The sequence below is a fragment of the Salmo salar genome, chromosome 24 (genome assembly GCF_965601325.2).
Source record: "Salmo salar chromosome 24, fSalSal1, whole genome shotgun sequence".
NCBI classification, from domain to species: domain Eukaryota; kingdom Metazoa; phylum Chordata; class Actinopteri; order Salmoniformes; family Salmonidae; genus Salmo; species Salmo salar.
This window is the reverse complement of record NC_138314.1, coordinates 3,764,508-3,791,827: the sequence shown is the minus strand read 5'-3', so window position 1 is coordinate 3,791,827 and position 27,320 is coordinate 3,764,508. Positions and strand designations below refer to the sequence as shown.

Sequence of the window (27,320 nt, the reverse complement as noted above, 5' to 3'; positions counted from 1 at the left end):
CTCTGACAGAGCTCCAGAGTTCCTCTGTGTAAATGGGAGAACCTTCCAGAAGGGCAACCATCTCTGTCGCACCCCACCAATCAGGCTTTATGGTAGAGTGGCAAGCAAGAGACATAAATCTAAAATTCTAGAATGGCAAATTTGGGTCAAGCAGTGCGCTGTTGAAGTGCAGTGAAGTGAGAGAGATTGATAGAACCTTTGGCCAATCACAAGTGCTAACTGTAGAGCTAAACGTAATGTGATTGGCTCAAAGGGAATCCATATGACAGTCCGGCCTCTGTCTTAGTAGTGGGGAGATGGATGTTGAAGTCTCAATGAGCAAGGCAGAGCCAAAAGGACTGATATGGACAGTGGTGATGCAGAGATGGCAGCAGAAGTGGAACAGAGACACTAAGCCAGGGCAGGCATCTATTCCGAGGAATGTTGGGTAGGGGAGGACGGCAAGAAGAGACAGAAGAGAGGAGGCCATCTTTACAAGACTAAGTGTGGGACATAGCCGGTTGAATACGACATTAAATATGATAGGAAAGCATCCAACAGGAACGTATGATTACTGCCAGGAAACAGAGAAAGTGGAGCATGTACTGATACAGTGTGGATATGGGAGGGAAAGAGAGAATGAGATCCAGTATAAGGGAGAAGAGGATACAGAAATTGAGTTTAAAGAGCATACTGAGTAGAACATCATTAGATACAGTCCCAAATATGTTATATTTTTTAAGAGAAACAGGGCTGGCAGGTAGGATTTAGTTCCTCCCTCTCTCTGGCCCACACTTCAGTACAGTAGGTGGCGGTAATGCACCATAACATTGAATGCCAACCTCAGATAAACCCCACTGAAGAAAAAGTCAGGCCTCTGTCTGCCACCTTGCGTTGTTTTTGTGCAACCAAATCCTGTGTACAGCCCCCTGGAATCAGTCCTTGCATTTCCTCTTTCAGGAAAATAACTGCTTTGAAATGGTATGGGGGTAACTTGCGCCTTCCATCATCATTTTAGAATATACCAACACCCTCTAGCCATCATTGACCATGTCACATCTCTGGTCCTGTCCATCTCCATGTCTACACAGGTATGTGTGTCTGGTCTATGAGCAGTCAGGCTGCCTCTCCTGCACCGAGCCGGTCCTCACCAACCTCTCTGGAGACAACCCTGGAAAGATCAAGATCCAAGTCTTTCAACAGACATATGGACAGGGAACTCCCGTAGCTGGGACCTGCTATCATCCAGAATAGGATGACTATGTCTCTAAACTCTATGAACTACTGTCTGGAAAATAAACAGACTTGTGAGATACATGAGTATCTTGAAATTGGCTGCAATATAAATTGACTTGTGAGTATCTTGAGATTCACATTATGTAGCTAAACTACAGAAACCCCAACAATTAAGCCTTTTTTGTTTGCGCCACTCACTTACTTTACCATTGTGTACTGTGAGCAATGACCTATATTTTCTCATTATGATCCATTGAAAATGAATCTCACTATCCCCATGATCAGCCACAATAAAACAACACAATCTAGGGTTGTGTTCTATTCTTTGTAAGCGTTCTCGTTTACAGTTTTAATTAGTTACTCACTATAGAATCAGTTCTCCTTTTTGTAGACACTGGCAATGGTGCTGGAGATAATTCCTATGAGAACGTGCCCGAAGTGCCCCTGAAAATTAAACCTGAGCCTGCACAAGCCATGGCACAGTTCCAAAAATAGAAAATGCATTCAGTAGCGGACCTTGAATGTGGCCAAGCTGACCTGTGTCTGTAAAGAAGAATCAATGTCAGCTGACATTATATGTGGGAAAAAATACAGATTTACTGCCTTGCACTTTGAGCATTGAGGTGCTGTTTATCTATTAAACATATACTTTACTGTAACCAAGTCTGACCTAATAAATTATCATCTATTATATACCCATAGTAATAAACCACATGGGAGCATAGATTGCAGTGTGAGGAGTCTCTTCACCATGTGCGGATAAGGAAGATATTCAAATAAAATAAACATCCAATGAAGTCAATACTTTGTGTGATGAGCACTTTATTTACAAATATAATTAAAAGCTTGGATGACAGACTCATGCTCTCTCTTAATCCTGAAAAACAAAATTAAAGTGCATGCAATAATAAAGCATTTCTTTTACTGATCTGGTTTATAAGAAAATACACAGCTTGTAGAGTGTGGAGGTTACAGCAAAAATAATGATTCATTTCAGTTGGAAATTTCAGAGCAAGAAACCCATTGCCCGATTGATTCGACTTTCAAATACAGAACGAAGAGGAAGGAGAAAAATGTCATTATTATTATTTTAAAACGATTTGAGTAACAGCTAAAATAGTACAATACGAAAATAAGTAAAACCTCTCCAAAAAAAAAATCCTTCTATACACAAAATACATGTCCCTCCCCAAGCCCCGACAAAGCCCTTTGTGCTACCTGGGAGTAGGGATTCACATGTGTCTGTGCCTGGAGTGACACCCTATTCCCTACATAGTGCATTATTTTATATACTATATAGTGCACTAACCAGAGCCCCAAAAGTACTGCACTACATAGGGAATAGTGTGTCATGACTCAACCATGTGGTATTCACATTACCTGCCAGTGCAGAGAATCAGTATGATACAGTGGTATCAGGGTGCATTGCAAGTCTCCCTCTTCAGTGTCTCATGTCAAGTCAATAATCAAAATCTCTCCAAAGGAGGAGTCACATTTATTTACTGTACCATTACGTAGACTATGACTTTAAACATGTTCTCAACGTATCAAATTGCTTTACATTTTCCATAAAAATTTCCTGATGAATATAAAAAGCAAAAAGAGTTGAAGGAACTGGAAGCAGGGCCAAGAAGACAATAAGGCTGCAGAAGGAGGACCAGTTTGTTTTAGTTTTTCGGCTTTATGTTTTTGCACAGCTTGAACAAATGATTAACCTCTAATGCATGATCATTGAGCAATACAATATTATTCACTTCTATTGTCTCTTATTCTCTCCCTCTGGTTTCCACTTTTAGTGTAACTAAAAGTGTCATCATTGCACAAGAAACAGGAACACCGTGACATTGTATTGTTATTCTTTAAAACAAAGACAACCTAGGAAGTTATCCAGCATTTTTAGTCATCTTGTGACGGACACGATGAGAGCTGGGGGCCCGTTGGCTATAGACCAGCGCAGGCACTGGGCTGGTTTGTATGTGGCTGGTGTGTGTGTGTGTACACACATTTCTGTGTGTAGCTGTGTGTGTGTGGGCATCAGTAGCTAAAGACCCTAACTGCCCAGCCCAACCAAAACCAGACCAGGTCACATCAGGTCACGAGGCTGAGGAGGAACGGGAGGGTCGTCACACCAGACGACGAAGACGAGGTCACCAGGGCTGGCCTAGTCATCTGTAGTCATCCTTGGGGGGGTCCAGGGCCCCCAGATTACCAAAGCCCAGTCGGAGGCTCTCCATGTCGAACGTGTCGATCTCTCTCTCCTGGCGATCCAGCAGGTGCTTGATCCTCTCTGTACGCTCCTTCTGAAGGGAAGCCAGCTCCTCTTCAATCTACAAAACCACAACTTAGTTAATTAAACTAGTGGAAGCAAGAGCATTTGGAACCAGTAAGGTATGAGTATTACAGAGTTCGACCTGCAAGGGCCAGTGTAGTGCGTGTGCAGGCTTTTTCAGTTTTTTGCTTAGCTTTGATTTTTGGGTCAGCGTCGATTTGAAATTCAGCATAATTCTGTAACCACTCCGTCAACTAACTACAGACAGAAATACGCCTGCACTAGCCATGAGTTGAGCCAGACATCATTTACTGTCAATCAATCCATTACAGCCATTGTCTGCATCTTAAATCAATAAATATTAGCTGTTCATCTTTCATTTTCAGCGTTTGGTACAGATTGATTCCATTCCATAAAGCCTCTAGATACAGATTACATCTGGCCCCTGAGACACGCTATCTAGACAGTGGATCGAAATCAGCAGTCAGCACTTCTCTGGAAGCATATAAGTCTAGGGTGTGTTCATTAGGAACCAAATGGAAAAAGACAAACTGAAACAGGGAGGGACTGTTCCAACAAGAAATGCACATTTTAGTTTTCCATTGCAGAACACTTTAAAATATCTTCAGTTGTGTTTCCTGATGAATACAACCCTGATACAGGGTTAACAATGACATCACCTGATCGAGAAAGCCTGCAGGGCAACAGATAGTCACCAGATGGCGCCACACCACCACTGGTTGCATAATACTGTAATGATGCTACTGCCTGGGCAACAGAAACTGGATCAGGGCGGCATGTTCCTTTGTTATCAAGGAGCGATATAGCGATGACATCATTGCCTTGGAAAAACATATTATTCAAGAATAAAAAAAAAAAAATCTATTCTGACTGATAAAGTGGCCTATAGTGATTTGAATGTATGCAATGCCAGGGCATCAGCATCAACTGTTCAGATGTAAATTGTCAACAGCGGTGTACAGAAGTATTGAGTGGGGAGAAGATTTGAAAGAGAAGGTGTTGTGACACCAGATTGTAGAACACAGAAAGGAGTGCATGACTCAATTAATACAATAGTAAGTAATGTCTTATTGTTATGGAGGACCATATTACATAATCTAATATACTAAATCAATTATTCATTTTTAACACAGTGGGTAGGATTCAAATATAGAGCATGTTGTAAGAACAATACAACACTAACACGATGGGATTTTGCAACCAAAACTGAGTGCATGACAAATTCTTTGGGCCTCAGTTACAAATTAGTAGAGTGAAATGTGTGTCAAATGAAAGTGAAATCTGTCTCTGTGGGTGCGTGTTGATTCTGCTTCCAGCACATTGTGCTCCACAAAGGCTCTGCCTGCATGAGTGTGAGTATGTATATCTGTGTCTGTCTGCATTCTGTGCAGCTGTCTGGGTATCTGTGTCCGTTTTTGCTCCTCCCTACCCCTCGACCTTTTGTTCTAGGTGGGCTCTGTGTGTACGTGTGTGTCCGTACGTATCGGTCCGTCTCTCTCTCTCCGTATCAGTCTGTCACTCCCCTCTCGACACCTCTACCTTTTGTTCGAGGTGGGCTCTGCGCAGCGAAACCTTCTGCTCCAGCTTCTGCTGCTCTCTGTCGTGCTGGGCCTCGGTCTGCATCTTGATCTTACTCTGGTAGGCATTCAGCAGCTCCATCTCCTGCTGCAGCTGCTGCCTCAGAGCCTGGCACTCGGCTTCCTGGGCCTCGTCCAGACGCAGCTGACGGGGAGAAATAAAAGAGAAGACCCCAACAGAGAAAGGGGGAATAAAGAGAGAGCGAGAGAAAACGAAAACACAGGGGGAGGGGAGGGGGAGGAAAGAGGGTGGGAGAGGGAATAGAATAAGAGTGGTGAAAGAGATGAAGGGAGAGAGGGGCAGTGAAGAGAAGAGAAAAGAGAGGAAGAAGCAAAGAGAAAAGGAAATAGAAGAAGAGACCGGACGAGTGATGGGAATAAGAGAAGCAAAGAGGGTTACAAACTCCTACAACGACCTACATCTCCTATGCCTTGGGCCCTAAGATTATTTAATTCCCATATGGAACTATTCTTAATGTCAGATATTAGTTATTAAGATCTTTGACATTTATATGAATTAGTTATTTGAGATTGTCAAAGGAAATGATCAAATATTAACTTCTTAGTTACAAAACAAACTTAGTTAGTAATCCCAACTCGGTCATCAAAACACCCGTTCTCCATTTTGTGCCGACTCACCGCCTGCGATGCCATCATCTCGTTGATGCTCTGTTCGTACTGCTCAGCCAGGATGGCCAGTTTCCTGGTCTGCTCCTCCTTAAGGGCCTTGAGCACCGTCTTGTGTTCGCTCTTGGGCGTAACCTCCATCTGGTGGTGTCTCAGGGCCTTGTACTGCTTGGTCTGGACCTTACATGTGTCCTGGAACTGCTTCTTAATCTGCAGCTCCATGGCCTGATGGAGATGGAGATTGGAACAGGTAGGTGAACGAGGAGAGTGTTAAACACAAGCACACACACAGATGGATTTTAGGGATCCTGTTGACCCATTACATTCAGTTTCTACTGCATGTTGTTTGCCTGTCCTAATATGGTTCATCTTCTGATGAATGCAACGGCTTGTTACATTTAAGTCTTTTGTAACCAACACTTAGGATTTCCCCTTTTCCAGGACTGCGTGCACTAGCTGCACACCCCTAACCCTCACACCTTGAGGTTAATGGTCTGCTATGTCTTGCTCTATATAAGGTTAATGGTCTTGAGGTTAATGGTCTGCTATGTCTTGCTCTATATAATCTGCTACCTGGTTAGATCAAAGCCTGTTCCTGGAGAACACCTAATGTAGCCATCACATTCCCAGGGTTGCATTCGCTAGCTGTTCCTGGCCTCACCCGCACCTTGAGGTTCTTGGGCTGCTGCCGTAGCTCCAGGACGTGTTTGCGGTGGAGCTCTCTCTCGCGGCGGTTGTTGTACTCTATCTGGTTCTCCAGTTCTGTCTGGTGCTGAAGGCGGATCAGGTCCATGCGGAGCTTCTGAAGGGTCTTCAGCTGACGATGCTCCAGCTCCTGGGTGGATTCATCGTGTCTGATCAGCATGGCATGCTCCATCTCCTTCTGGGTCTTCTTCTTGTTCAGCTCCTGATCAGAGTGGGAGAGAGAGGGGGAGGGAGCGAGAGACATGGAGAGATAGGGAGGGATAAATGGAGAGAGAGTGGGAAGGGGAGGAGAGGGAGGAAGAGATGGGAATTATCATGGTCATCCATGACACAAACTTTGCTTTGTATGGGAAAGGACATTTGGTCTGGGGCATCAGTGTCACGTGGTGTTGCCCTTATGGACATTGCAGACACAAGACTACACTTCAATTATTTGTGCATTTGTTTTCTGCTTTTTCAAGGTTTCTATTGTTCTACTATGCTATGGCAATGTCACTAGGTAAATAACATCTCAAGCACAACAGTGCCACCATACTATAGGCAATAACACACAGACACTATATCCAAATACTCCTAAAAATCTCCCTTATTTCTATCCTTCAAGTCTACGAGAGGAGCAGTTTCAGGGCTGGCTGGGTTTTGGTAGCCTGGTCCCAGGGCTGTTTGTGCTTAGTGGACAAGACATTTCAAGCAGATCTTGGACCAGGCAAGCTTTAGGGTATCATCCAATGTGCCCCTAGGTTTCGGGTGGACGCCCATATAAGGTCTCAGACCTCCTAATACTTTCCTACTCCCCCCTCCTTTACAGAGCAGATTAGGAGATTACAACAGTGTTGCCTTGCTTATACTTTCTAATCTGCTTTCCACGAAATGCAAAACCCCTTCTCTGTGTTTTTCACAAAACAATTGGAAATACTGGTATTGGTCAAAGAAGTCTACAATTTGGCGAGAACATTGCTTTTCATGTTACAACATTGACCATGTGAATGTTATAGATAATCAGTTGGAGTTGGACATGTGATATTCATATCCCTATTGGATTGCATTGTGTTCGCCGCACATCACTGCAGACTGAACTTGAACTAAAATGTGTGTACATCCAAACAACACACCGATTCTCCACACGTCAACCACTCCTCCTTGCCTCTCGTTTGAAATATCTATCTGTACATCTATACAACGTACCTCTCGTATCTGCTCCTGTTCAAACTCGTGCCTCTTGATCATGACTTTGCGTTTGAAGCCTCTGCAGTTCCTGTCGTAGAAGACTCTCTGTTGGCCCAGGAGATGGGCCTCCTCCTCAGCCTGGCTGTGCTGCAAGTTCTCCTTGTGCTTCGACAAGCGCTCCTGCTTCTCCTTCTTAGGGGTGTGGTGGTCCTCGTTCATCTCCTGAAGGGATGGAGATTGAAGACAGATTAAGGTTAATACATTTATATACACAATTCTCTACTTTTGCATATTTTTTGATACTGAATGTTATCAGTTCTTCAACCAAAACGTATTATTAGATAAAGGGAACCTGAGTGAACAAATAACACAACAATGCCATACTTATTTCATTTATTAATAACACCCAATGCCCCTGTGTGAAAAAGTAGCCCCTTACACTCAATAAATGATTGTGCCACCTTTAGCTGCAATGACTCCAACCAAACTCTTCCTGTAGTTGTTGATCAGTCTCTCGTGTCACTGTGGAGGAATTTTCACCCACTCTTCCATGCAGAACTGCTTTGGGTTTTCAAGAATGAACTGCTCGTTTCAAGTCCTGCCACATCATCTCAATTGGGATTAGGTCTGGACTTTGACTAGGCCTTTCAAAAACGTTAAATTTGTTGCTTTTTAGCCATTTTGATGTAGACTTGATTGTGTGTGTTGGATCATTGTCTTTCTGCATGACCCAGCTGCGCTTCAGCTTCAGCTCACAGACAGATGGCCTGACATTCTCCTGTAGTCTAACACACGGCATCTCAATGCAAGAGGCATCACTGCAGTACCTGGTTCAAATCCAGGCTGTATCACATCTGGCCGTGATTGGGAGTCCCATAGGGCGGCGCACAATTGGCCCAGCGTTGTCTGGGTTTGGCTGGGGTAAGCCGTCATTGTAAACAAGAATTTGTTCTTGACTGACTTGCCTAGTTAAATAAAAAATAAATGAAAAAATAAAATAATTATCTGACACAAAGCAGAATTCATGGTTCCTTCTATTAAGGCAAGTCATCCAGGTCCTGAGGCAGCAAAGCATCCCCAAACCATCACACTACCACCACCACGCTTGACCGTTGGTATGAGATTTTTATTGTGGAATGTAGTGTTTAGTTTTCGCCAGTTATAATGGGACCAATGATCCAAAACACACAATCAAGTCTGCATCAAAATGGCTAAAAGCATGGTGGTTGTAGTGTGATGGTTTGGGGATGCTTTGCTGCCTCAGGACCTGGATGACTTGCCTTAACAGAAGGAACCATCCTTTCTGCTCTGTATCAAAGAATTCTACATGAGAATGTCAGGCCATCCATCTCTGAGCTGAAGCAAAGCTGGGTCATGCAGCAAGACAATGATCCAAAACACAATCAAGTCTACATCAAAATGGCTCAAAAGCAACAGTTTTGGAATTACCTAGTTAAAGTCCAGACCTAATCCCAATTGAGATGTTGTGGCAGGACTTGAAATGAGCAGTTCATGCTTGAAAACCCACAAATGTCTCTGATTTAATGCAGTGGGCCAAAATTCCTCCATAGCGATGTGAGAGACTAATCAACAACTACAGGAAGCATTTGGTTGCAGTCATTGCAGCTACAGGTGGCACAACCGGTTATTGAGCGTAAGGAGGCAATTACTTTTTCACGCAGGGGAATTGGGTGTTGCATAACTTTGTTAATTAAAGAAATAAAATAAGTATAATTATTTTTTGCTATTTGTAAACAGGTTCTCTTTAGCTAATATTTTGGTTTTGGTTGAAGATCTGATAACATTCAGTATCAAAACTATGCAAAAATAAAGTAAATCAGAAACAGGGCAAATACTTTTTCACAGCACTGGACTTTGTTCCTACACCTTTATTTGGACTAATGGTCAGGTGTGCAGCAGATCATCTCATTATCTAAGGATTTATTTCAGGCAAAAATACAGCAATAGATAGTGGGAATTATAGACCCACTCACTCAAACACTTTTGAGGTGTAAATACAGACATATTTTAGATTTTGGGGTGAACTATCTAAATGTATATAGTAGTGTAGAAAACAGAGTAATATTAATGATCAGTAGCTGTCTGATAAGCCAGAAGTCCCTCTGTCACCAAATTCTGACTCAGGCTGCATCACAGAAATGCAGTTTTTGGGTGAACTATCCCTCCAGATCAGTGGAGGTTGCTGAGGGACGGATGAATGGAGTCAGTGGAACGGTGTCAAACATGTTTGTTTCCAATGGTTGATACCATTCCATTGATCCCATTCCAGCCATTACTATGAGCCGCCCTCCCCTCAGCATCCTGCACCGCTACAGTTAGTGTCTGTCCCCATTCGGATTCATGGATGTTATGATAAATCCATGGTTGTATCCAAAATTGTACCCCATTACATTTTTATTGCACTACTTTTGGACTCTTTCGGTGAAAAGTAGTGCACTATATAGGGAATCCATGTCTTAATACACTCTCAAGCTAAAACACATTGTTAAGTGTATTAGATCCCTGATCTTTCTGTGTGGAATGATTCATCTCTACCTACAGTTTGTTGGGATATATATCAGTCCAGGCCAACAATGCCTGCTAACGGAGATGGCCTAGTTCCTGTCACTAAGCGAAACATGATGTATCTAACAATCCACAACAATGGCTCCAGTTTTGAGAAATAGTGTGTCAAGGTTCGTAGAAACAAAAACACAACTTGTGTGTGTGTGCGCGTAGTGAGTAGGAGGGGTGACTAAGGTCTTTTTTTTTACTGGCTTTTTCCTCCCCAATTTCCTGATATCCAATTAGTAGTTACAGTCTTGTCCCATCGCTGCAACTCCCGTACAGACTTGGCAGAGGAGAAGGTCGAGAGCTGTGTGTCCTCCGAAACACGATCCTGTCAAGCCACTCTGCTTCTTGACACACTGCTCGCTTAACTTTAAGCATCAGCTATCTGAGCAGCTTACCGATCTCTGCAGCTGTACATAGCCCATCTGTAAATAGCCCACCAAACAACCTACCTCATCCCCATATTGTTTTTATTTACTTTTTGCTCTTTTGCACAGCAGTATTTCTACTTGCACATCTACCACTTCAGTGTTAATTTGCTAAATTGTAATTACTTCTCTACTATGGCCTATTTATTGCCTTACCTCCTTACTCCATTTGCACACACTGTATATAGATTTTTCTATTGTGTTATTGACTGTACTTTTGTTTATCCTATGTGTAACTCTGTTGTTTTTTGTCACACTGCTTTGCTTTATCTTGGCCAGGTCGCAGTTGTACATGAGAACATGTTCTCAACTGGCCTACCTGGTTAAATAAAATTAACATAAATAAAAACCCGGAAGCCAGCAGCACCAATGTGTCGGAGAAAACACTGCCCAAATGGCGACCGTGTCAGCGTGCAAGCAACCGACTCACCAAAGGAGTCACTAGAACGCGATGGGACAAGGGCATCCCGGCTGGCCAAACCCTCCTAACCCGCTGCCTCATGAGTTTCCCGGTCGCGGCCGGCTGTGACACAGCCCGGGATCGTACCCGGATCTGTAGTGGCACCTCTAGCATTGTGATGCAGTGCCTTAGACCGATGGGCCACTCGGGAGGCCCGAACTCAGCTCCTTCTCAGTAAAAGGCATGACGGAAATACTGCACTTGTGTATGTTTGTGTATTTGCAGGTTTGTGTGTGTATGTATGTATTCGGAGGAGGGCTGATTCCATCCAGCACAATACACAGCGTACCAAATGTATCATTCTATAGTCTGTTGTGATTCATGGTGCTGAGATCAGTCATACTATACAAGAGGCAGGGGAAGAGGGGGTACAGTACTAGCTAGCAGACACAAACAGACACACAGCTAGAGGCAGGAAACAGGGGCTGGCTAGAGGACATAAACAAACATAGCGTTGCGGACCTCTTTAATCTTCTCCTTGCAGAGCTTGTACTGCTTCTTCTGATTATCTAGGAAGGTGGTGAGCTCCTTCTTCTGCTGGGACACTATCTGCTGCTGGAACTTCTTCTCGTCTGCTGACGTCGTCTTCATCTGAGGGGAGATAAGATGGCAGGGGGAGAGATAGGCAGACATGTTAGTTAGCTGTGAAGGGGCCTCATATGGGAGAGAGGAACAGAGCGAGAAAACACATGCCTAATGTTGTTTCGCTAGCTAGCCTTCTGGCTTACATTCCTCCAGGTGTTCTTGTATGACAAGGAGGGCATGCTGGATCATGGATGTTAGCCTAGTCTGCAGAGTTACAGATGACCTAGTTAGCTTTTTAACTTCTACTCGACATTGGGTGGCAGCAATGCCCAACCCATAACATGAGTGAGTTGCCCTCTCCCCAAAGTAAGAAGGTTAACATCCCCACCCCTCCCCAGACACCTTTTCTGTGAGGACGGCATGGCACTTCTCTAGGACAGGCCAGTTTCTCTAGGTCAGGACCCCCAACCACTCCCCTCCCTGGACCCCCCCCCCAACCAAACCTACCTCTTTGTCACAGTGGACGGTGTGTCTCTTAGCCAGTTTCTCCAGCTCTATGTAGGCATTGTTGGCCTGGGTCTCCACCTCCTTCTGCAGCTTCAGTCTGTGTTCATCCATCTCAGCCTTCAGCTTGTTTTCCAGAGCTATCAGCTGCTTCTGGTGCTGCCGTCTCATACGTTTATATCCCGACATCTGCTCCCGCAGCTCATTCTCTTGCTCATGCTCATGGATCTGCTTGGTCACCTGGTGAAAGGAAAGGTTCAGTGAGGCCAATGAGGGCAGAGATCAGAGGTCAAAAGTGAAGGTGTACAACCAGGAGGGGTATACAGGAAATGGATGGTATGCAGGCAACCACTAGTGGGGACACTGGAACAGAGCCCTAGCAGGTATAGGAGAACCTCAACATTGGTCTTCAAAGTTTATCAGTTCCCTGCTCATGCAGATTTTATTTCATTCTAACTGGTTACTCAGCTTAGATTTACCTTATGAGTGGACTAAGATGTAATGTGAACCATGAATGAAGTGACATCTAACTGCTAACAACATTGGATGCATTACCAAAGCCCGGATCAACATTGGGAAACATCAAAGCAACACCAAGCTAGAGAGCATGGAGTTAATACTGTAAGAAACAGGACAACACAACAAAAAAGCATCTTAATCTGGCAGTCAAAGATGCACATTGTAAACACTCAATATGACAGAGCTGGTTAAAGAGGTTTGAGAGGCTTTAATGAAGTCACACCGACCGCTTAGCTTATAACACCGCCCTGCCGACTGATCAATCCCCCTATACAGTACAAAGCCAAACAACACCAATGCTCTTGACCACTGCATTATTACCAACCTCACAACAATCTAACAGGTGCAACTGTAAAAACTTGCCCAAAACCGAGTGAGATGGAAGACATTTGTCAATGGCCTATGTTCCTCATAGGTGCCATGGGCTTAAGCCAAGTAAATCAAAATCACAACAATATAAAGAGTTAAGAGGACAAACAAACCAAACCTGACAAAAGGGACTATCCAGGTCCCCATAGTAGTCGTTCATCTTCTCATAACTCATCTTCTTCAGGCCAAGCATCATGGCAACGTTCATGTTCAACAACCGTGCGAGCATCCAGAAACCCTGTGTGGCTTTTCCTACACCCGAACCCCTCAGCTCAGCTTTACCCAGCCCAGCAACAAATCGGCAAGAACCGCGCTGGTTGGTTTACGTTTAGACAAACGACGTTGGACAAACACGGCGGCTGTGGGCTACACAGGGGCAGCTACACAGGGGCAGCAACACAGGGGCAGGCGTGTGAACTGTGAATGAGGGAGGGAGAGGGAGCGGACTCCATGGGAAGGCAGAACAGAGGGGGCTCTTTGGGGGCCGAGCGGTGCTCGTTCAGCAGGTGGGTCACATGAAAGCCTCATTGAGAGAGGGAGAGGAGGGAGAGAGAGAGGGTGAGGAGAAGTGGTGTCAGAAACGAAGACAGAGAGGGGGGGCTGAGAAAAGGAGAGGGAGAATGAGAGGGAGAGAGAGGGTGAGAAAGAGGGAGATCCCCTCCTAATCTATCTGAATCAATACCCCTACTGTAATGCAGAGCCAATCCTAGTCACTTGCTTTCTGCCATGCTGCCACCAAGGGCCAAGTCACGTCATGTGACTGCCATTCACACAGCCTGGCTCAAAGGAGGGAATCACGCTCCAGAGGGAACACTTCCAGGTCAAAGGTTATTAAGACATTGGATTGGGACACAATGGTGGAAGGACCTTTTGGTTGGTTTATTTGTTTAGTTGACCTTTTGTCAGGTCAGCCACTAAGTCAATGACTTGGTTGATCAAGTGAGTCTTAATGTGTGTAAAGTTTTATTTATTTTGTGTTAACATGTGTTATACTTCGACTTATACATTGATGTAGTATTCTATCTAATTGGAATGTTCAGCCATTTCAAAATGTCTCAATGGAAATAGTTATCTTTCAAAAGAAAACAGGATGTTGTACAGTGCATTCGGAAAGTATTTAGACCTATACTTTTTCCACTTTGCTACGTTACAGCCCTTTTCTCATCAATCTACACACAATACCCCATAATGACAGAGCAAAAACAGAATTTTCCGAATTTTGTAAAAATGTATAAGGCCAAAGAGTGTTTGAGGAGAGGATAGGGGTAACAGAGCTGACATATGGAGAAGTGATCAGGATGAAGAGAAGAAACAGTAGTCCTCTCTTCCTGTGGATAAGCTTGGGGCCTCTACATCTCTGTCTGTCCCCATAGAGAGGACCTTGCTCCTCCTCTCTCTTTTTCTCTCACTCCCCCTCTCTCTAGATCCCTCTCGGTCTCTGTCCCTATAGAAGACCACTAGATAGACTGACATCCTAAACTGGGACTGTTACTTAGAACCAAAACCTTTGAGATTCATCCGTCTTCAAACTGCCAACCAACGTTCCGGTCGACAAAATGCAAGCCCCTTCTTTTGCCCATATCTAAACTCTTGTTAGGTTATGACCGGTACAACACCCAACCGTAACTGACATGTACAACATTTAGCAAAGCATGGTTGGATTGAAACTATTATCATTGTCTATAGAATAGAGCCATAGATATTCTACGTTAATAAACAAACTAAAGTACTGTATATGTGGACTAAACCAAAACATATACAGATCTCAGATGGGCATAAAAAGTGTTAATACATGCTATGTTATATTAACATCTCTCGGTCTCCCCAGTCTCCCAGTCTGGCTGACCTGTAATAACCCCATTCATCCCTCTCTCCTCCAGATGGGGCTCACTATCCCGCTCTTCTCTTTCCCTCTCATCCCCCCATTGCTCTCTCCTCTTAACCACTATCTAACACTTCATTCAGTGAGACCAGACAGAGCACACCACACTCTCCTCTCCCGCTTTTTCTCACTTTCTCTCTTCCCTTCAGTCTCATTCCTCTCTGCCTACTTGACTCGCTCTCTTGTCCATTTGTCTGTCTGTCTCTCCTCTGTCCTGCTCTTTCTCGCTTTATTTCTTCTTCAGTCTTTCTCCTTCGCTCTCCATCTGTCTCTCTTGTCCGTCTGTCCGTCTGTTTCTCTCTCCTCTTTTCATCCCATCCGCTCATCTCTTCTCCCTCCCTTTTTCTTTGTCATTATATCGCTTATCCTCCCTCCCCCTCTCCCTGTCTCCCTTCCTCCCTCCACCTGCTCTTTCCAGTCTGAGCGAGCAGTGCAGGTCCATCTGGGGACGTGTGCTCGCCTCGCGCCAGCCAGAAAGAGATGATGTCATCGAGTCGTCGCAGCAGCAACAGACTACACGCTGTCTGAATGCTGCCTCATTTGGAGAATAACTAAAACAACCAAATCACTCGGATTAACTGATGAACACAGTCAACAACAAACAAAGGGTCAGTATTGACAAATGATAAAGAAAACACTAACGGTGGAAAACACTCCACTACCAGTCAGTAAAGCTATGTAACACATGGCATGTTAAGGACATAGACACACAGAAAACCTGTTTCCTCCCAGTTCCCCCAGTGCTATAGCTAGTCCAGAAACCAGGAGATCAGAAGTAAACAAATCGCACAATTAAAACCAGTGGTAGACAGACCTTAGACACCATTACCACTCTAGATAGCTGCTTACTGGAGCCCTGTAACCATGACAACAGACATGGAGAGGGCGAGAAAGAGAAAGGCAAGGATGGTAATATTACTCCATACTGCCTGCCCCCCCCCCCCCCCCCCCCCCCCCCAACCATAGAAGGGGTATGAGGCTGATATTAGTGAGGGGAAAAGTACAGGAGAGAAGAGAGGGAGGGAGGGGAAGAGGAGGTGAAGGCGAACGGAAGGATAGTGAAGGACCGGGAGAAGACAAAGGGGTCTAGTGAGAGGGAGGGAGGGGCGAGAGCAATAAGAAAGAGCTGGAGGGGAGGACAGGAAGGAAAGTACAGAGAGGACAGTGAAAACAATAGGAAGAGAATGAGAAGAATGAGGAAAGGGAGAGAAAGAGGAAGCTAGAGAGAGAAGGATAGCGCGCGAGACACTCACAGGGAAATAGAGACGGACAAAGGAAAATAAAGAGCGGGAAAGATGGACAGAGAATGGGGGAGACTTGATATCACCCAGGGAGAGCGAACTATGACGTTAGCCCTTACACGCAATGCTGATTTGATGGTGGATAGTAGAGACAGGGACAGAGAGAGAGACAGAGAGAGAGAGGAGATGAAGCTAGAGAGAGAAAGGTGTGTTGATCCTTACCAGTGACGCTGATTTGATGGTAGAAAAGTTGTTGTGGCGGTAGTTGTGTGCCTGGCTCTTGTCTGAGGAGGCTGGTCTCAGCTCTGGCCTGTGGTCACGTTTCACACCATCATCCCAGTTATACCCGTGGTCCTGACGAAAGAGAAGATACACTTTTGAGTTTCATGGCCTGTTACTACAATAGTATAACTTTTCACTGTGCACACAGAATGAGATGAGAAAACAGCAAAACCCAAGGGCACTTTTGGATGGTAGTGAACAGGTTTTGGATTAAATTTTGGATTAAATTAGAGTATACTCTAAATTAGAGTATAAACCTGGAGAGTTTGTCATCTTTTTTTGCCATAATGCCAATACTGCGCTTCACTACAGTACATGGTTCATGACCAGTTACATAAGAAAAGAAACTATAATCTATAGACAGACAGTAGTCTGTCACCTCCTCATGTTCTGCTACACCCACGGTTGTCTTGTGACACATCGTCAACCTAGACACCAAGTGACATTTTTAATAACGGTCTGTCATTGCAGGCAGATTAATGGACAAAGACAAGGAACAAGACGTGGCTAAAGATGAGGAATGACAGGCATCTCATAATCTGCTGCTGTTTGAAGCCTGGTGTGTGTGTGTGTGTGTGTGTGTGTGTGTGTGTGTGTGTGGTGTGTGTGTGTGTGTGTGTGTGGGGCTACGATACCCGAGACAAAGAGTATTCAGAGTGAATGTCTGGCATTCAGTAGTGTGTCAACCTCAGCCTGCATAGAGACGCCAGCGGAGAGGAGAAGCGAGGGCATCTTTGTTCTGAGGGTGTGATTCACAGCACTGATGAACTCTGGCTCTGTGTATCTCCGTGTGTGTGTGTGTGTGTGTGTGTGTGTGTCTATCAACAGCATATTTATAGGAATCAAGCTAAGCAGGATTTTGTAGCGGGAGAAAAATGTGTCTGGTTTCCATGGTGTCAGTGTTTAACAGCATTAGGTTTGTTTGTGAACAGTATGATCATATGATTACCTCAGAGGTTGGTTGTGTGGGTTTGTGTGTTTCCTTGGACGTGGGTTGGAGTGAATAGTGTGGAAGCTCACTCGTTTGTGTGAGTCTTTATGTTTGTGTGTTGATACACCCCTGAGAGCTGTCAATCTTGAGGACGTGGGTTGAAGTTTGGTGTAGGTGGCTGCTGGCTGAGGGTACTAGATGAGCAGTACCTTATTGGCATATGTGTTCCTGTTTGTTTGTGCTATTCTTGAGGACGTGAGTAGGTTTGGAGTGGGTGACTACCTGGAGGTTCACTGATAGTGATAGATGAGTCTTACCTTCTTCCTGTGTACACACGTGTGTGTATGCTAGCTTGTGTGTGTGTTTCTCTCCCTCTCGCTCTGTCAGTGTTACCTTCTTGGTGTGTGCGGAGGACTCTAGGGTGCTGTCGTAGTCATGGTGCATCATGGTCATGTCGGAGCAGCTCTCGTCTAGGACCTCCTGCATGCTGTTGATGCTGCTGCTCTGGCTACCTGTACTGACCGAGGTGCTGGGGATGGAGTGATTACTGCCCAGGCTGTTCATCTTACAGCTGGCCTGCTCAGATTCCTGGAGGGAGACAGAAGCAGGAGATGGGGATCAGTATTCAGGAAGGGAATTGTGGGAAACACACAAACACTTTTGTGCCACACGCTCCTATTTGTGTGACACACTCAAGCATAATGTCCTGGTTAGGCCAGACACACAGACAGACATGACTGTAGGACATGTCTGTCTGTCTGTCTGTCTGTCTGTCTGTCTGTCTGTCTACCCACGTGAAATGGCCTCGTTTGAGACAAATGGGGGTTAATGGTCAATTTGACATGACTTTGAATGTGTGAGTGCTACTTTACCCTTGGGCCTGGTTCAAGACCTGTAAACAGAATAATAGGCATCTTCTCCATGTCAACCTTTGCTGACCTCTGACACACCTATTCCTCCTCTGTGACAGTTATCCTTTTTGTGCCAAACAGGAATAGGAGTTCAGTTGAGGTTCAAGCCTTTCTTGACTCAAGAAGCAAAATCTATCCTCACACATACAAATACATGCTACCCATTTTATCTTTGGTGAACATGGTTTAAGTGGTGTTTAACCCACCTCCTCCTCCTCCTGGCTCTCCCCCATGGGTCCGTTGTGTTTCTCCTGGTAGAGGATCTTCTTCATCTTGCGGTACTGCAGGTTGTCGAGCTCCCGCACTGCATCCTTGGTCCTCTGGATGAGCTCCGTGAGGACCCGTGGGGGACGCTCCCGACGGACGAAGTCATGCTGGGTAGAGGAGAGAGGGCAGAGGGCTTAGAGGTTAGGATTCACGAGGACCCGCGGGAGGTGATTCTGATACACAAAGTCACGCTGCAGGGAGACAGGAGCAAAAGAGGTCAGAAGTTATACACAGTGTCTGTCTGTTTGACTGTCTGTCTGATTATAAAGTAGGTGAGATATGTACCAAAAAACAGTCAGGGTAAGTGTAGAAACAGGTCCACAAAATGGGGGAAGACCTCTTTTAAATGTTTAATCTGATATAACACAGCCCTTACTTCATGTTATAAATCCATGGTATTATAAACATATTTTCTATATCAATAATATACCAATACTCCATGTGATTATTATTTCAGAGAGATATTTCTCTCTCTCGCTCTTTTCCCAATGGTCACTAGAGGGCGCCTGTGGGTTATTCAACCTAGATAGAGTTTCTTGTGCTGGCTTACCAGAAAAAGAAAATAAAAAAATGTGTATATATAAAATACTCCATCAGATAGTGTTCATATGAGACTGACCGGTAGCATACACACACATGTTTTGTTGTTGCTAAATGGCTGCTGAGTGGAAATGCAATGTATGCAACCACTTGGGGGCTGAAACGGACATGTATGTCTCTCCCTAACACATCTTCCTTCTATCTGACAGATGCTGGCTGGCTGGAGTAATGTAATGGACTCTGATTCAGAAGGATGACATCATAGTCTGGAAATAGAGAGGAAACATTTTCCCGTTTTCAAACAAACGGACAGAGGGAGAGAACGAGTGAGTCAGAAAACCAGAGCTGCCATGTACCAGGGGGCTGGGAGAGAGAGAGAGAGAAAGATAGAGCGATAGGAAAGATAGAGAGAGAGAGGACTAATCTTCAGAGTAATCCCTTCTCGAAAAAAAAAATATATATCCTGGGGACCATGAACGGAGTCGGACCGACGGTTCAGATTCTTGTCTTCCTTTCCCTTCACCCCATTACAACATTTTCCTCCCCCATTTTTTCGATGCATGCACCCAACCATGCGATTCTCCAAAGATCATGGGAACAGTGTAGTAGTGTAGTTTTGGTTGGGTGTAGGAGTAAAGGAGTATGGGAAGCGAAGTTTGACTCTATATTGAGGAAGTGGAACCTGAAGGGAAAGAGATTAGTGACCTGATTTCTCCTAAAGAGCTCAAAGAGGGGCAGAGGGCAATTAGTGTGTGTGTGTTTGTATTAATCAGGGGCTAGAGAGGCGGTGATCTGGATGCCCCCTGCCCCGACTCAGATTAGGAGCAAGTTGCCTACTAGGCACTGATCTGAGGTCAGTTTAGCCTTTTCCCCACTAATAATTAAGGTTAGGATTTGGGAGAGGGAAGCTTATCCTAGATCTGCACCTAAGGGACAAGGGTTACTTCTACCCAGAGCTCCAGACAAGCCCCCACCATCTCATCCCCTCTAGCCCACTAACCCCTCCTTGGGCAGCCAGGTAAGACCGACAGGCCAGTGAGAGAGTGTGACAACCAATCAAGAACATAAAACTCTTAGCAGGCCAATAGGATTACTTCTCGGCCAAACAAACAAAAAGATCAACTCTACATTACATGGTCAGACACACAATGAACACCACACACACACAGATTAACAGTGGATTGGCCAATCAGGATGTACAAACAAAGGCTAGCTAGCAGAATACCTCGACACACAACTGACTGATCTTGTACTGTAACACATGGGTCTATGGGGGCAGTCAGTCTGACTTTAGCTTTCATTATGTGTCAAGGGGATATGGTCACACACACCACACACACACACACACACACACACACACACTATGGATGTCTTATGAACCTCCAACACGAGGTGTACTACAGCGCAAGATAAAAAAAAAGGGTTAAAAAATGCTTAACAACAAAACCCTAACCCCCGTGGGATCAGTGTGTGCGTGCGTGCGTGCATATGTGAACAACAAATCTTAACCCCTGTGGAATCTTTCATTCCTATTTTCTCTAGAGCTGTGGGAGGCAGTGAATCATCAGCTGTGTCTGAAATGGCACCCTACTCCCTACATAGTGCTACTTTTGACCAGGTCCCATTGGGTTCTGGTAAAAAGTAGTGCATTACAGTGCCCTCCGTAATTATTGGGACAGTGAAGCATTTTTTATTCTGTTGGCTCTACACTCCAAAAGTATGGAGCATAGCTGGGGGGTGGTTGATATTTGTGAGTCTAACTTTCTCACTAGGGAATAGGGTGCCATTTTGGACGCATTCATCCAGATGGTCTTTGAGAGACTGACACAGGAAGTGAGGTCACAGCCTCTGACAGAGATAACAGGAAGTGCACTCACTCGCAGCAGCTCCCCCGACGAGAGTCTGTCCTGAGGAATTTTGAGTAGGCAGTAGTCAACGAAGCTCCGGAATGGGTCCGACCTTGTAGAAAGATAGAGGGATGGACAGGTGGAGCGATGGAGTGGTGGAGGGATGAGGGAAGGAGAGATGGAGTGGAGGTGAAGAGGTGGAAGGATTTGGAAGAAAACAGAATACAACCATGATTAGACAGGAATAAACGGCAATAGCTGTCTCACCTTGCTATCTTAATTAAGTCTTGTCTTCCCTGTGGCTCAGTTGGTGTTTGCAACACCAGCATGGTGTGTGCAACGCCAGGGTTGTGGGTTCGATTCCCACGGGGGGCCAGTACAAAAAAAATATTTACAAAAAAAATGCATGAAATGTATGAAATGTATGTGTCTGCTAAATGACTAAAAATGTTTAAAAAATGAATGCATTAATTATGCATTAACTAACTAAGTCGCTCTGGATAAGAGTGTATGCTAAATTACTAAAATGTTTAAATATATACACTCCCCTACGTATTTATTTGGACAGTGAAGCTAAAACGTTAATATGAGGTGACAGTACAGAATGTCACCTTTTGTTTGATGGTATTTTCATACATATCCATTTTACCTTTTAGAAATGAACACTTTATTTATCTAGTCCCTCCATTTGAAGGTGTCAAAAGTATTTGGACAAATTCACTTATAGTGTTTTCAATTTAATCAAAAGTTTAGCATTTGGTCCCATATTCCTAGCACGCAATGATTACATCAAGCTTGTGACTCTACAAACTTGTTGGATGCATTTGGAGTCTGTTTTGGTTGTGTAGAAATGAATGGTAAATAATGTAGTGTCATTTTGGAGTCACTTTTATTGTAAATAACAATAGAATATGTTTCTGAACACTTCTACATTAATGTGGATGCTACCATGATTACAGATAATCATGATTGAATTGTGAATAATAATGAGTGAGAAAGTTAGAGGCATAAAGATCATGCCCCCAAAACATGCTAACCTTTCACCATTACCATAAAAGGGAGGTTGGAATGTTTTTTGGGGGGTATGATATGTATGCCTCTAAATGTATCACTCATCATTATTCATGATTCATTCATGATTATACGTAATCATAGTTGGATCCACATTAATTTAGAAGTGTTCAGAAACATATTCTATTCTTATTTATAATAAAAGTGTCTCCAAAATGACAATACATGATTTACCATTCATTTCTACTGGGCACAACATAATCCGAAACACAACTAAAACAGACTGCAAATGCATCCAACAAGTTTGTGAAGTCACAAGCTTAATGTAGTCATTGTGTGCTACGAATAGGGGACCAAATACTAAACTTTGAATTTGTCCAAATACATATGATACCTTCAAACGGTGGGACCACATAAAGTGCTTTCATTTCAAAAAGGGTAAAACATTTGCTCTCAAATCCAAAATGCTGGTGTATAGAGCCAAATTAAAAGTTTTAGCTTCACTGTCCAATTAAATACATAGGGGAATGTATATCCACTTTCCCACCTTTCAAGCCTTAGAGTCAGGGTAAAGCCAGGGTGCTTCTATAGCTGTTCATGATGTTGGTTATGGGCTTATAAGTAAGCATTTCACTGTAAGATCTACACCTGTTGTATTCGGCGCATGTGACAAATAACATTTGATTTGTCTGTGTTATTGAAAGTCCATCTTCAAACTCTCTGCGTGGCGATGTCATACAGTCTACATAGTTGTATACATTTCGAACTAGTCTCAGCTAATGAGAGAGAGGTTCATGCCAGAGGCCTATTTGGAGCACCTTCAACAATACACTGACTACTGTGTGTGTGTGTGTTCGTGTGTGTATGAAATAGAAAACTAAATCATATTGTATCTCTATGGGAGGACCATAACCTTGCTTCACACACACTCTCTTCAGTACAAGACTAAGGGTTGCTTTTAATGCTAATTTGTCAAAATATGCAAAATCTTTGCATACTGAAAAGACAATCACATATTTATTTATTGGAGCGTGCTACTTGTGAATCCGTTTGCTTTGGGTTTCGTAATCACACAAATCGATTTTCTCAGTAAGGAACATGGAATATGAAAATAAATACAACACTTACACCTTCATGCAAAAGCTGCAACTTGTTTTAGCTGTATTATAGATTCTCTATTTGTTGAAAGGAATGTACTCCTAGAGCCATATAAGTCTAGTTGCCTTGCCTAGTTAAATAAAAGGTTAAATAAAAATAAAAAGTCCTATATCCACCATTATTTGGGTCAAATAGAGTACAACATCCCCCCCCCCCCCCCCCCACACACACACACACACACACACACACACACACGTCAACCTTTATGGTGCGAAACTATACTGTGCCAATAAAAGTACACTGGCTATAGTATCATGACATTGTAAATGTTGACAGAGTCATGTTTGACTGGATCTTCCTCTTATGGCAGTCATCACACCATAAATTCAAAGGGCATCAACAGCACAAGAAAGAGGGGGGCTAGTGTGATTGCCGCCTGTCTCTCTCTTCCTCCTCTCACACTCTCTGCCTCGCTCCCTCCAAACCTTCATTTGTCTATCTGTCTGTCTCCATCCAGGGAGACAGGTCTCTCTCTGCCTACCTCCATCTATCGGTCTCACCCTCCCACTCTCATTCCTCCCTCTCTCCCTACCTTCATCCCTCCCTCCCGCAGAGTGTGGTTTGGTGTATGGTACAGTACAGTAGTAGCCTGTGAGTTTAGCCTGAGGCTTGGTTCTTAAAATAGGAAAGGCCTTAGCTCGGCCCCTCAGGTAATTACATAAGAGACAGACTGGGACTTCCAGGGCTTTGAGAGGGTGTGTGTTTGTGTGTGGTCACACAGCTCAGCAGAGGGATGGTGAGGACTTACCACTCGTTGGACTGCAGCGTGGGAGAGTCGTTCTGGGCGATGTGATATAAGGCACTCATAGCGTTCATGTTGAACAGGGGAGGCTTGCGCTCCGCTATGAAGAGGAAGAGAGGTCGAGAGAAGGAGAAAGAGATGGGAAGGGGGAGTAGAGAAAGAGAGCGGAAGAGAGAGAAAGGGAGGGGGTTATCATATCTGGTTGAACAGGTGGAAGATAAGAGATACTTTTGACCTTGACAATGTTATTCTATCTGTCTCTGTGTGTGTGTATGTATATGTGTGTGTGTGTACATGTAGTACACATGATAATCACATGACAAACACATGATTGAGCAACATTGTGAATCAACTGTCATGTGTCAGTCTGTCAGGAGTGTGTCACCGCTCTCTCTAAATGGGGAAGTCCAAGATGGTTTAGCCATGTCTGTTTGTTTCTTTGACACTCTGAGGAAGGCCATAAAAAGTACATTTTCCTAACAAGTAACGACGCCTCCTGAGATGTGGACTAGTTGCAGGACAATGCTCTACAGGGGGCGGACAGGAGTAGCTACTATGCCTTCAGAAAGTATTCATACCCCTTGACGATTTCACATTTTGTTGTGTTACAGCCTGAATTCAAAATGGATCAAATAGATGTTTCCTCTCACCCATCTACACACAATATCCCATAATGACAAAGTGAAAACATGTTTTTAATTTCTTTTGCAAATGTATTGAAAATTAAATACAGAAATATTTATTTACATAAGTGTTCACACCCGAGTCAATACGTGTTAGAATCACCTTGGGCAGCGATTACAGCTGTGAGTCTTTCTGGGTAAGGCTTTGCACACCTGGATTGTACAATGTTTGCACATTATTCTTAAAAAAATTATTCAAGTTCTGTCAAGTTGGTTGTTGATCATTGTTAGAAAGCCATTTTCAAGTCTTGCCTTAGATTTTCATGCCGATTTAAGTCAAAACTGTAACTAGGCCACTCGGGAACATTCAATGTCCTCTTATTAAGCAACTCCAGTTTAGATTTGGCCTTGTGTTTTATGTTATTGTCCTGCTGAAAGGTGAATGTCTCCCAGTGTCTGTTGGCAAGCAGACTGAACCAGGTTTTCCGCTTGGATTTTGCCTGTGCATAGCTCTATTCCGTTTCTTTTTATCCTAAGAAATCCCCTAGTCCTTGCCGATGACAAGCCACTACCATGCTTGAAAATATGAAGAGTGGTACTCATTGATGATTTGTGTTGGATTTGTCCCAAACATAACACTTTGTATTCAGGACATAAAGTTCATTTAGTTTACACATTTTTTGCAGTTTTACTTTAGTGCCTGATTGCAAACAGGATGCATGTTTTGGAATATTTTTATTCAGTACAGGCTTCCTACTTTTCACTCTGTCATTTAGGTTAGTATTGTGGAGTAACTACAATGTTGTGGATCCATCCTCAATTAACTGTTCGCCTCATGGTAAAATCCCTGAACAGTTTCCTTCCTCTCAAGCAACTGAGTTATGAAGAACGCCTGTATCTTTGTAGTGACTGGGTGTATTGACACACCATCCAAAGTGCAATTAATAACTTCACCATGCTCAAAGGGATATTCAATGTCTGCTTTTTTTTTTACCCCATCTACCAATAAGTGCCCTTCTTTGCGAGGCATTGATCTTTGTGGTTGAATCTGTGTTTGAAATTCACTGCTCGACTGAGGGACCTTACAGATAATTGTATGTCTGGGGTAGAGAGATGAGGTAGTCATTCAAAAATCATGTTAAACACTATTATTGCACACAGAGTCCAATACTTCTTATGTGACTTGTTAAGCATATTTTTACTTGTGAATTTATTTAGGCTTGCCATAACAAAAGGGTTGAACACTTTTTGACTCAAGACATTTCAGCTTTTCATGTCTTATTAATTTGTAAGCATTTCTAAAAACATAATTCTACTTTGACACTATGGGGTATTGTGTGTAGGCCAGTGACAAAATCTAAATTTAATCAATTTTAAATTCAGGCTGTAACACAACAAAATGTGGAAAAAGTCAAGGGATGTGAATACTTCCTGAAGGCACTGCACGTACCAATGCACTGACTGTAAGTTGCTCTGGATAAGAGCGTCTGCTAAATGACTGAAATGTAAGTATGTCAGTAAAAACTGAGAAAAGCCTGGTACAGTAAAAACAGATGTACACTAACCCAGTTCAATACAGGTGATTCCCAGGGACCAGATGTCCACCTTCCCCTCATACTGGCCCTCGTCCATCGCTAGGATCACTTCCGGGGCCATCCTGGGACACGGACACACACACACACACACACACACACACACACACACACACACACACACACGGACACACACACACACACGGACACACACACACACACACACACACGGACACACACACACACACACACACACACACACACACACACACACACACACACACGTCAGTAATTAACCACCAGTGTTAAATTTGTGGAAATTCATAATCTGTTAAGCCTGGATATATTAAAGTCCCTTTGGTATGCAGTGATAGCCTAGCTAGAAGCTCAGGTCTGAATAATGTGCTGCTGGAAGACTAAGGGGTGTACGTTATGTGTCGAATTAACAGCCTGGCTGGATACAAGTAGCACACTGTGAGCTTTGAGTATCATGAATAGAGAGTATCAGGAGAATCGACACAGTGTTCTGGGAGTTCTCCCTATGTTTTGTTTGTTTGTCTCCAGCGTTACTATGAGGGTTTCTATGTGAATGACCATTGTTTAAAAAATAAAAATAAATAGTGGTAAATTATGACGCATAGCCATCTGGTCCCAGTGCTTCCCACATTCGTGTTCCAGCTGAACATGTGATTCAATTAATCAACTAATCGTCAAGGCCTCGAGTAGTTGAATCAAATGGGATAGTGGTGGGCTGGAACAAAATGTGCATTCTGGGGAGGCCCCAGGACTGGAGTGGAAAAGCCCTATTGTAGTGCGTTAGGTACTGACAAGTATGTTACAGAATTCCCACAAAGGAGACGTTTTGGACTAGGTCTCAATGAGACGAACCTGGGTAAATAACAGCTAAATACAAGAGTATACAAATACAATACAATATATAGCTTTACATTGCATCAGTGTTAACCAGTAAATCTTAGGGATGAGGTACTAATCATGTAGGAATACACTGAGTGTACAAAACATTAAGAACACCTTCCTAATATTGAGTCCTTTGGGTAGTGGACCATTCTTGATACACATGGGAAATTGTTGATTGTGAAAAACCCAGCAGCGTTGCAGTTCTTGACACAAACCGTTGTGCCTGGCACCTACTACCATACCCCGTTCAAAGGCACTTTTATCTTTCCCATTCACCCTCTGAATGGCACACATACATAATCCATGTCTCAATTTTCTCAAAGCTTAAAAATCCTTCTTTAACCTGTCTCCTCCCCTTCATCTACTGAAGTGGATTTAACAAGTGACATCAATAAGGGATCATAGCTTTCACCTGGTTAGTCTATATCATGGAAAGAGTAGGTGTTCTTAATGTTTTGTACACTCCATGTACATTGTG

The 27,320-nt window shown here is 43.7% G+C and overlaps 1 protein-coding gene across 3 annotated transcripts in view; it reads right to left on the bottom strand.

Annotated features, from left to right (window-relative positions):
* Positions 1-2,019: 2,019 nt before the first annotated feature.
* Positions 2,020-27,320, bottom strand: part of taok3a (TAO kinase 3a) — a 106,799-nt gene continuing 81,498 nt past the window's right edge. For 2 of the 3 annotated variants that reach the window (XM_014170603.3, XM_014170605.3), the window contains exons 9-21: positions 25,958-26,049; positions 23,776-23,869; positions 20,889-20,970; positions 18,411-18,578; positions 17,687-17,881; positions 16,303-16,434; positions 12,073-12,309; positions 11,503-11,631; positions 7,600-7,803; positions 6,377-6,616; positions 5,722-5,934; positions 5,045-5,227; positions 2,020-3,542 (exon numbers count right to left, since the gene is read on the bottom strand). In XM_014170603.3, coding sequence (XP_014026078.1) covers positions 3,381-3,542; positions 5,045-5,227; positions 5,722-5,934; positions 6,377-6,616; positions 7,600-7,803; positions 11,503-11,631; positions 12,073-12,309; positions 16,303-16,434; positions 17,687-17,881; positions 18,411-18,578; positions 20,889-20,970; positions 23,776-23,869; positions 25,958-26,049 — 2,131 coding nt within the window. In that variant the 3' untranslated portion in view covers positions 2,020-3,380. The remainder of the gene's footprint in view (positions 3,543-5,044; positions 5,228-5,721; positions 5,935-6,376; positions 6,617-7,599; positions 7,804-11,502; positions 11,632-12,072; positions 12,310-16,302; positions 16,435-17,686; positions 17,882-18,410; positions 18,579-20,888; positions 20,971-23,775; positions 23,870-25,957; positions 26,050-27,320) is intronic. The other variant, NM_001173604.1, reaches the window with a different exon arrangement.